At 39.9% G+C, this 11752-nt stretch overlaps 1 protein-coding gene across 1 annotated transcript in view; it reads right to left on the bottom strand.

Moving 5' to 3' along the window:
* The window catches only part of prdm16 (PR domain containing 16), a 117949-nt gene that overhangs the window by 3668 nt on the left and 102529 nt on the right, over positions 1–11752 (bottom strand). Inside the window, exons 5-13 of the mRNA XM_037684933.1 lie at positions 8565–8766; positions 8302–8467; positions 7976–8129; positions 5879–7514; positions 5645–5732; positions 2429–2601; positions 2240–2317; positions 1863–2032; positions 486–657 (exon numbers count right to left, since the gene is read on the bottom strand). Of these exons, the coding sequence (XP_037540861.1) occupies positions 486–657; positions 1863–2032; positions 2240–2317; positions 2429–2601; positions 5645–5732; positions 5879–7514; positions 7976–8129; positions 8302–8467; positions 8565–8766 (2839 nt within the window). The remainder of the gene's footprint in view (positions 1–485; positions 658–1862; positions 2033–2239; positions 2318–2428; positions 2602–5644; positions 5733–5878; positions 7515–7975; positions 8130–8301; positions 8468–8564; positions 8767–11752) is intronic.

Here is an 11752-nt window from a genome sequence, read left to right as displayed (position 1 = left end):
ATATATATATATATATATATATATATATATATATAAAGCTGGACATATTTGAAAGCAACACATTTCTGTTTTGTGTTTAAATAACAATGACATTAACAGCATTTGTAGAGGGGAATATTACTAAGCATGTTTAAGCCACTAGGGAGCACTGTGCACCAAGTGGCAGCATGCATCCTATATAGACAAAAGAAGCCAAAGTGCTGACGAAGCCTGTATTTATTTGTTTTTAATCTATCTTTTTGGAATTTCTGATCAAAAAACACATGTTGGAATAAAAAAAAAAAGAAGTGATGCCAACTTCCTATTAGAGCTTTTGTTTCAGGTATTGTCAGAAATTAATGTGTGATATAGGATTAAGTTGAGGTCAGTCTAGAAACTTGGCATACACTACACAGAGTCTGCCTTACCTATCAAATATAATCACTGAATGTCTTTGCAAAACTCACAATATAAACGTGATCCCTGCGAGACTGTTTTAGTCTAACCTTTTATCCATGGAACTGGAGGCCTGGTTCATCTCACTGTTGGAAATGAAGTTCCGAATTTCTGAGAAGTAAGAGTCCTCCTTCTCATCTAAAAGTGCATGATTGTCTGGCTCGGAGTTTGGAGAGGAGATGGTGGTTCCTAGGTTGGAAAGCATCCCAGACTGCTGACTCACTGTTAGGAAAAACATACAGACGTTTGCATGCACACACAAAATGAGTTTAGGGTTAAAATTTGATGACTTGGAGAAATTTGGCAAAGGCATTTAATAGTAAAAGAGGACATGAGTAAGACCTTGGTATAATTTCAATGTATAGCTTTCAATTTTATTAGCTGCCTCACTTTTTTTGCATCTTTTTAAACATAGAAATATCTACATGCTGATGAAGAATGACTAAGAGGAATTTCTAATCTAAAATGCCTCGTGTTTAAAAAAAAAAGAAAAAGAATACTGGAATTTATATCCAGTCCAGAGGACCTGACTTAACTTCGTTGAACTGGAATTTCTAGTTAAAAATTATTTGATGTTCATTTATATTTGATTTATTTATTTATTTTCTAATTTACTATCTTATCAGAAGTTTAAAGTTGAAAGAAAAACAAAACTTAAATTTCAGGCCAGGTTTTATTTGGAGACGTCGGGTAATAAATGCCATTAAGCAAAAAATGCCAGCATGTTCATGCTCTTGAGCTAATTTAAAACTATGATTAAGCATCAAATGTAGGTTTAGAAACAAGAATCCACCTAAATGAAAGAAATATTCACACTGAACTGTGAATATACACTAAATAGACATTTTATCAGTAGATGAACTGGCACCTCTGCATTTCGTTTGATTGGTCAGGAACCTCTCAGCAGAGGTATGTTTAAATCTAATTTGAACTAAGAATTAGTATTTTGCATTTCAGCATCAAAACATTACATCACTCGGTCAGAAGAAAGTTACGTATAAAGTGCCAATCAAGAAGACTTTTCTTAACCTCATTGCTGAAAACGAGCAGCACTGCCTTTTTAACAGGTTGTCATTTATACTACAGTAATGTAGCATGGATCACTTGAACGTTAACACTCAAATAAGCAATAATTTCTATCAAAACATTTGCATTTCATCCATAATTGGTGCCATACATCCATGTCTGGCACAACAAGGCTGTCTTGTGCAGTAGCAAATGGAAAAATAAAGATTCCTTTTTAAGTGGTTTTCCCACTTTTGGTCTTTCCAACATTTAAACATTCAACTGGGCGATGAGTTAAATTTTCTACATTTGTTACATGAGCCATTGATCATTCCAAGCATGAGATAAATAGCCCGTTTACTAACAACTTTCAGTTTGCTTCGCCTCAGTTTCGTCAGAGAAGACAGATGTTGCAGACTGACCAGGAATGTTCTCGTGCTCATGCTTTTTGAGATGGCGGTCGAGGTTGGTTTGCTGACCGAAGCAGCGGTTGCAGAGGTGACACTTGAAGGGCTTCTCCTTGTTATGGATGTTGCGGACATGACGTTGAAGATTGGATGAAATGCTGAATGATCGGTCACAGTATTTACACCTGCCAAAGCAAAACAGAACAGTGTCTAATAGAGCTTTATTGTAAGTAGTGCCATCATTTAATGAGAGTTTGGGGAATAAGAAAAGGTGTACATGCTTTTGATATGCAAAATAAAAGGTAATTTTGTGATTGTTTACAATACAAAAATAGAAGGAGAGTCACAAATTTGTAAGAAAAATAAAAGCATAAAAATAAGTTAACGAATACCTGTAGGGTTGTTCCCCTGTGTGTGTTCGCAAATGTCTGGTGAGGTTTGCTGAACGGGGGAATATCTTCCCACAGTACCTGAAGGAGGAAGTGGACATTAAATATGTTTAAGAATAAAAAATGAAGAAAAAAAAAACTTTGTACAACTGTGAAGGTGTACAAAAGCAACTGCAACTGTGGGGCACAAACCTGCACGCGTAACGTTCCTTGCCTTTTCGAAGGATTGCGTCTGAGAGGGAAGGAGGTGGTGAGCGGAAGTTGAACAGTGGATGGGTCGAATGTTGCAGCGAATTGGGCGGTCCGTCCAGTTTGAGAGCGCCAAAGCTCTCCAGCTTTTCTGTCATGTTTTCCATGGCTGACATCTAAGAAAAACAGTCAGTATAAAACATTCAATTTTAAAAGTATTTTAGTTTTGTGATATTTTGTGTAGGGGCAGCACGGTGGCGCAACTGGTAGAGCTGCTGCCTCTCAGTGAGCAGGTCCCCGGTTCAAATCCCAGTCCAGAGACCTTTCTGGGTGGAGATTGCATGTTCTCTCCGTGCATGCGTGGGTTTTCTCCGGGTACTCCGGTTTCCTCCCACAGACCAAAAACATGCATGTTAGACTGATTGGTAACTCTAAATTGTCCCTAGGTGTGAGTGAGAGAGTGAATGGTTGTTTGTCTCGTTTGTCTCTATGTGGCCCTGTGATGGACTTGAGACCTGTCCAGAGTGTACCTCGCCCCTCGCACAGTGATTGCTGGACATGGGCACCGGTGACTCCCAGGACCCAAAAAATGGAAGAAGCGGGTTAAAGATAATGCATGGATGGATGGATGGATGGATGGATGGATGGATGGATGGATGGATGGATTATTTTGTGTATACAGTAGTCCCTCACTACTTCGTGGTTTGACTTCTGAGGACTCGCTCAATCACAGTTTGTGGACCTACAGTCCATAATATTGTACAAACAAAAAAAATGTACAGGAAACATGATTGTCAACTTTAACATTACTCACGTGATTGGGACAGTACTGGATACAGCATTGTACAGTAAAAAGTTAATGGAAAAATAAAATACTTTGGACAGGTGCTGCTGTTTTGTACGTTTCTCCCAGTTAGCCTCCAGTGTATTCCCACTCATAATGACCACATTTTCCAGAAGGCAACAGGGCCTTGCCCAGAAGCCCCATTTCCTTCTGATGAAAAAAACCAGAGGTAAAGTTTTGATCTGATCAGCACCCCCAGAGCAGAACCAGACTTCCAGACCCATCGGTGATTCTAGAGAGCTGGTAGCCCGCCCACGTGGACCTCCAAGCGAACGCACGTGGCCGAAAGTCCGGTGCTCCATCTGAAGCTCAACTGCATTTTTTCATCTCTTTCAACCGGCCAATGACAAGCCGTCACGGGACGCGTGACCGATGCTCCATAAGTCCATCTAAAGATCAACAGGACTTTTTCCTGTTTTTCAACCAGCCAACGACAAAGACCTCCAAGTGGGGACACACTGATAACTAAAATTTAGTAGCTACATACAAGTATGTTGTTAAAATTAGTAGATTAAAGAATTTAGAACATTGCAAGAGTGAAGTGTTTCTAAAGCCTTTATATATATATGTATATATATATATATATATATATATATATATATATATATATATATATGAATACTAAAATAAATATAACGTTGCTACTTCACGGAATTTCACTTACTGCGAGCGGAACCAAACCCCCGCAATAAATTAGGGACTACTGTAACTACATTTAGTTAAAGCCCAATATAACTCATGCCGTATTATATGTATAGGTATGTGTCTGCATAAATAAAAATAAAAATGAACTAAAAGCTAAAAACAAAGATCAAAAATAAAAAAAAGAATGAGGAGAAGCATCTAAAATCAAAAGCTTTAAGGAAGCACTATATCAGAGGTTAGGTTTGTAGTTTCTACTAAACACCTTCACAAATGTTCAAGTTCCATCCATCCTGCAACCCCTTACCCTTCTGTGCTACCTGAACTTAAACAAGTGTTTTGTTTTCTAACTTTTACCTCCATCTCCTTCCAAAACTACTGCATTAGGACAGCAAACTGGCTCACTGAGTCACTCAATAGCCACAATTGGAGAAGTACAATATAGTTTGTGATACCCCATAGCCACTTCCGTTCCCCTAGAAGCATGTGAACAAAGGCCACCAGCTATGTAGGAGTTTATTTGCCAAAAACAGCTTACATCCTTCCTTTTTTAGTGAATATGGGATGGGAGAGACACAGGGACAGACACTCCGTCTCAATGTGTTTATTCGCAGTCTGAGAACGGGTGCAGAGGGAGCGGGGCTATTCCGTCATGAGACTGAATTAGAGGTGGCATTGTATTTGGATCGCTGGGAGGATCACAGTGGAGACACTCTCATACGAGAAGTTTTTAGATGGAAGCCTGTGAAAACATTTGATCCAGGCTATGGTAATAAATCACAAGCTGATGCCTTTAAATGGGACTTGAGGAAATGCACGTTTTAGACCAAAATCGTTACCATGCAATGATAAATATTGCAATGTATTTTTGCATAATCATGAGCAACAAATGAACGCAGAAAGAAAGTATACACTACATTACCTGTAATTTAAAAAAAGAACAACCCATATGCATAATATACAGTATAACTAAATGCATGCTCTGGTGTAAATGTATCTGTCTGCAGATGTATGAGACAAGTGCATTGCAAAGTCATGGTTGATAGAGGAGACAGATTTCCAGGTCAGATTAAACTGTTTCCCCAATAAGAGCCCCCTATTCTCCTGGATACAAACACAGGATGTCCTTGATGAACATGGTGCTATTATCTAGCCAGCCAGCCAACAACACAGAAAAAAAGAAGGGGGTTGGCTTATTGGCTTGTCTGTGGACTCTCAGTACTTAAAACAATGCCACAACTAACAGTAGTGTAGCCAAAAGAGGCAATGTCTTACAATTCAAACGGTTATTACGCTCTCCGTTGCTAATTCTATCATTCCTTATAATCAAAATTTGCAGAGGTGGGAAAGGTCTGGGGACAGTCAAACAATGCTACTGATTATCAAAGGTCGGCGATAACAAACTGTCTTCTGAAAAAAAAAAAAAGGTAGAACTGACGAGGTACACAGGCGCCATTTAGTAAACAAAGGAAGAAATCATACAAAACCCTTGAGAAAAAAACAGTAGAGCAATAGTATGATGGAGCAGAGGGCCCTACCAAATCAGGTTGTGGTAGCGTGGGAGGCAGGAGTTTGGTATTTTCACATAATACATAAATTGAAGATAATAGTCAGTACCATCTAGGAATATTAGCCTAATTTTAATATCCAAGGGAACCCCCCCCAACACACACACTTTTTTATGTAAACTTGTTGCAGTTATTAATGCACTATTTTTTATCGTTTAAGTTTACCTGTGGATGGAAGAGTGATATTGAGGGCCTAGGGAATTTCTCCTTCAGAGCTCCAACTGGGTCAAGTAGCTTCCTCTTCTCCACCCTGCTGGACCAACAAGGCAGAGGGTTACGTACCAAGGTCAGAGTTTGTTTAAAATGTCCAGGTCTGTATTGACGTAATCTGTAATTTTAAAGTTTGGATGAAGGTTATATGAAAAGAAAATGTTCCTGGTCTAATTGGGACTGAAATACCTGTAGATGGGATCCATGAAGAATGCTGAGGGCTTGGCGTAGTGCAGGAGTGGTGGCTGGTGTGGCTGTGATTGTGGCTGCTGGTGTTGGGGTATAGAGGATTGGTGCAACAACTGTGAATGGGGGTGTGGAAAACCACCTGAGCTTTCTTCCTTATGGGTGACTCCCTTTCCTGCTCCATACAAGTGATTCTTTCGATTTTGCAGCTCAGCTGGCAGACCATTTTGACCCCCACGACTCCTGCTGCCAATGCTGAGGTCAAGTGGCTGTTCTTCACTGCTGGATATTGCTACAGGTCCAATATTGTTCCCAGTGCTGCTGGAAACTGAGGGGTTTGTTGGGGTTGGGGGAGTTAACTTGGCCTCTTTGGGTTTTGTGGTGAGATCAAATGGAGACTCTGCTGTAGGAGCAGGAGCTGTAGGGGAACTTGAAACCAGCTTCTGGAGCTGCTCACGGGGAGACTTGGGTTCAGCCTTCAGGAATACACTGGGATTGAGGGTGCCTCGATCAGTGCTAAAGGGATACAGGGAGTTGTGGAAGTTGGGCAAAAACTGAAAGGGAAACATAGAATGGTAGGGCAGTGGACCCATCTTTTTCTCCTGATGAAGTCCAATCAAACCTGGACCAAAATATTTCTCAGCAATAGAAGCAATGGCTTTGATAGAATCAGTTGTGGCTGCATTGGCATTTGTCGTGGTGGGTGGAAGGGCTTGCTCATCAGGCGGAGGGAAGAAGGAGTGCTGAGATGGTGCAGAAGCAAGAAATGGGCGATCTACAGAAAGGGTTCCTGAACTAGTCACAGCTGATAATAATGCACTGTTCGTTTCTTCTAGCCGATTTGCTTCTTGACTCGACACCGTGCCAGATGGCTTCCTTCTTTTACCATGTTCGCTCTCTCCTTCACTCTCCAGGTCAGAACCATCACCTGAAGCAGTACCTGTGGTCGTGTCCAAATCTGTCCCACTTGTCGTATTAACATCTTCAAGATCACTACCGTCTGACATGTCTGTCATTTTAGACTTAGGCTTTGCTTCTCTGCTAGAAGACAAATCAAGTTTGATTTCCTTTTCCTTGTCTTCCTGTGGACTCAAACAACTGACTCCATTGCTGTTTGTAGAGCTAACAAGGGACAGTGGAGGGGCATCTAAATGACTTCGAAGAAGCTTCACCTCCTGACCACTGCCACCCAGTGGGTTCTTTAATGATGGACTAGCAGGTAATAAAGGTGGTCGTGGATAAAGTGATGGGGGAAAGATACCTGGGAACCCATGTGGGAGAGATGGGAAACCATGAGGTCCTGTGGAGAAGGGCAAGCCAGCATGAGGATGAGGTCTTGAAGGAAAGTAGTCAGTGAAGCCTAAACCTGACTGGTTCAGACCTGGAAGGTGGGGATGGTGGGACTTGGCTTTAGCCATAATTGGACTAGAGCTCATGGCAATTCCAGGGTTAAACATCCCTGCTGGAGAGCCATAATGGTTTTTGCCCTCACAAAAGCGCCGATGCTTGTTGAGGGAAGAGGTGGTGCTGAACAACTGTCCACAGTCTTTACATTTGATCTGAGTACGGCAGTCGGCATGCATACGTTTGTGACGACAGAGGTTGGAGAACTGAGTGTAGGACTTGTGGCACACCTCACCTGGGGGAGCAAAAAGACACAGCCCATCAGGGCCTGGTTAAACCCATTTTAACACTGTCTCTAACACTGCAAACCAAATCAAAAAGAACAAAACACAGGGCATTGCTGCATCTCTTGGAAAAGGAAGAAACAAATGTATTTGACAACATAGTGGATGTTTTTGTACAACTTATTTTTATTTAGACTGTCCCCTAAATGAAACAAGCTCAGTTATAACTATTGTATGACCAGTTTATGATAGACTAACTGCAGCAAACTCAGTTAAAGCATATCATTATAAAAAAAACATGTATACAAATAAGTTTCTTGTGTCTGCTTGCTTAGTTTTAAGATGTGAACAAGTGGGACAACAGAAAACCAGAGACTTTAGTGTCATGGTAAATAAAATGAGACAAATTAAAAATGTTATACAATTCTTTGGCAGTTAGACTTCTATAAATAATAAACTGGCCTTTACTTACAGATAAAGGGTTTTACACTGCTGTGGATGTGCTTATGCTGCTTGAGGCCTGATGAGGTGGCAAAGGTCTTGCCACATTCAGGACACGTGTGAGCGCGTGCTCCCACATGCTGGGAGCGGATGTGACGTTGAAGGTTGCTGGGATCTGTGAACACCTAAAATGCAAGATAAGAGTATGATAATACATTGTATGACATCATCAACAATGTAAATATATATTTATTAAAGCAGTGTTCTTTTAGAATGACCAAATCTATGCACAGTACCATAACAAATTAAACCTAAAACCAAAGCAGATAAAGCTTGTGTGTCCTGTGCACAACTTACGTGCCGGGTTTGCTGTACCTTATCACAGTTTTCACACTCAAAGCGTTTGCCACTGTCATGTGACATCTGGTGGCGGATGAGGTTGGACTTCCAGTTGAAGGCTTTAGGACATTGGTCACACTTGTACTCTCTCTCCTCTGTATGAACTATCATGTGTTGCCCCAAACTTAATCAAAAAAGAAGATAACAATGTTCAATACTGGATATCGAAACATCATCAAAATGTACCTATATTGTCTGAATGCTATAGTTGGCTTGTGTACCTGTACTCATTTGGAAAGATCTTCTCACAGTCTTTGCACTCGTGGACAGGCTCGTCACTGTCCTCACGTTCCTGTTTAAAGTCGTCTCTCAGTGCATCAAAGATGGAACCGGAACTGGAGCACGAATACTTCTGATGTCGCCGAAGCTCCAGGGTTGAGGAGAACAGCTCATCGCAGTCTTCACAGCGGTACATTTGCTCGTCTGTATGCACACAGACACAAACCCACGTGTTTTTATTATTTTTTTTGTAATTAGCACATAGATTTGCATGCTATGGTGCATAGTACAATAAAAAAACAACAGTGTAATACATTCTTCTATATTCATTTTATTTTTTAAGTTACTCATTCAATATTTTATAAATAAACTAGGCACATATTTTAGAAACGAAAGACAGACGAGCAAATGTGTAAAATATTTGGTCTTTTTTTTTATATAGTATATAACCCTTCAATTATTTGACAACAATTTTTATTTTTTATTTTGTATAGTTAGATATTTGTGTGCTCCTAAAAGATTGTCTTTTGTTAAAGTCAGGACAAAAACATTATAATTGTGCAAAACAAAGCAGAGCTAGTTTGCATCATATTGTACGAGTTTAACTTTATTGAACATAGTATAATAAAAGAATAAACAAAGTTATATAAAAAAAGAAAATTAATTTTAAAACAAAAGCAAGCAGAAAAAAAACTGTAGTAAAGTATATTTGCACATTCAAAGGAGTGGGTAGAAGTATCAATTTATAACTTATTGTTAACAATGATCATGTGAATGTTCACAAAGACGTAGAGAAAAGCGCTTCCATAAATCTTAACAAAATGTAATTACTCAACAAGAAATCTATTCTGTTTTGGTGTTTAGTTACAGCTAAACAGGTTTGTTTTACTAATGGTAAAAGTCGCAGTCCTGCAATTGACAACCCCATAAAATGGAAATCAATTAGCAGTGAAATGTGGGCTTCATTAACACAGTTAATTACGTGTTAATGCAAGTGTTTGCTTGGGACTGGAAGGGTAATAGCACGCAGGGGAAACAATAGGGGCTGGTCTTCCCCTTCCATGCTGATAACCTTTACAATACTTCTCACAAGCAAGGTCAAACACATAAAAGTTGGAGCAGCTTTTTCAATAGCGAATTCCTGAGTCAGACGCCAAGTTCAACAGATCAGGAAAAGCCCAGCGGAGTGTTTTTGTGCACATGTAAGGATGTGTGTGTGTGTGTGTGTGTGTGGCTTATGCTTCTGTGAACATTTTCCAAAATGAGCCACGAGGAACAGAGAGGTAAGCAGGGCTGTGGCAACACCAACCCCATGGTGGTTTCAGTGCCAACCTGCGTTACCATTTATGCCACAACCCAAGCAGTCACCTCCTGAGTTGCCTCCCCCGCAGGCCTCCCCAACATGCCACACACACCCATCCATCAATTCAAGCTGCAGTAAATTAGTTTATCCAAAATGAAAATGGCTTGCAGTGCGTGGCTCACCTGTTTTCTACGGCATGTGACCGTTTATCCAGCTGGAACTTCTTGGAAACGTTAAAAGGACATTAGAGCGGCACCGTCAGTGTGTCTAACCTTCAGGAGAGGATAAATAACCCCCTGGTCAATAGACCATTACACTAAGCTTAAATACTAGATTAACTAGCTTGCTTTGACACTGACGTGTATATTTCTTAGAGAATAGATAGCTTGCTATCAGGAGGTTGTTCATAAAACTTAAATGTCATAATATTTAGATACATTTCAAATAATATATATTAAAAAAATGTGTACATCAGCATTAGACTTATGCAGAAATATTGGAGTGGGGAAAAAACTTTTTATGGTAAATACTGTATACATGAAGACATCTCTTCTTGTTAGGGTTAAGGTTCTTATGAAGAAGCAGAAAGAAAGCCCTGAGAGCGTTAATGTATGTGAGGATGCGCGTACACAAACGGGTCTTGCTTGTGCCCATCAGCGTACATGTGTTTTCTCAGTTAGTCTGGCCTGTGCAAGTCGGGTGGGGTGGGAGGAGGTTATAAAGTGGAGACTAATAGCTCTCCGGGAGACGAAGGGAGGCACAATTATGTGCAGTTTAGCAGCTAATCTGGGAGCATGGGTGAGGTCTCGGGGGACTCCTCAAGTCCTCTACTTCAAATTCCTTCTTCGATAAGCCAGACGCAGAGAGCAGGGCTGAACTGCCAAGCTCTGTCTCAGTCACACGAATGAATGGAGACAAGAACACAAAACATCCTGGTTGGTGGACTTTGCGCCCTCTCTCCTGTTCACAGCGAAATATCCTCAAACAATAAAGCACCTGTGATGAATTTCTCCTGTCTGCCCTAATCCTTCTCTCATTCGAAGACACAATAGTTTGGTCTCCACACATTTTGGCAGGTGGAGTTTTCCTCTCTCCTTTCATACAACCGCACACGCACTCAGGTCAGGTTTATGCACGCTTCTTTTTTCAAAAACATAAAAAATGTCGGTCTGCTTCTGAAAAATAACGGCTTGATTGGAGCTTCTTTGCACATGATCTGTGTGTAATCTGATCGTGGTGCAGACCAGATTTTATGAACATCATGTTCCTCTGTATGATCAATGTCTAGTAACGGTAGTCTGATTTCATTTATTTTTTATAATTCTTGGTTTTAGAAACACAACAAAACAATGTTATTGACAACAGCACTGCCCCACAATGAGTGCAAGATGTTTAAAGAACTGGCTGCTTGTCTGCTCAAGTGAAGTTTGAAATAAAGAACTACAGTCAGCCATAGTTTAATATAGATTATGAGATCAAATATTGGACATATTTAGTTTGACACATAGTGAAGTGGGTACAGTTCAAATAAATGAGCTGAGTGAGTCAAACAGGAGTTACGTAGAAAATAAAATCTGGACTAAATTCTCTAAGCGTGTCAGTTTGGAGAAAACTGTGCAGGTACAGAAAATCTAAAAACAAATATGTTAGAGTAAATAAACACAGGCAAATGAATGGAAATGTTGATTTCCACAGGATTTAATAAAGTCTAAAGAAAAAAATGTAGCTTAAAGTTAAAAAGTAAAATTCATTTTAAATTCTGGAAAAACAAATTCAACTCATAAAAATGATTAAACATTAAGTTGTTTTTGTTTAATAAGCTTTAAAAGCAATAAAAAAAGAGAGAAATATTGATTTTATTGAGTTTTTATTATTATTTTTTGTCAG

The sequence above is a fragment of the Nematolebias whitei genome, chromosome 11 (assembly GCF_014905685.2).
Source record: "Nematolebias whitei isolate Nwh7 chromosome 11, NemWhi1, whole genome shotgun sequence".
Lineage (NCBI taxonomy): Eukaryota > Metazoa > Chordata > Actinopteri > Cyprinodontiformes > Rivulidae > Nematolebias > Nematolebias whitei.
This window is presented reverse-complemented; position numbering and strand designations above follow the sequence as displayed.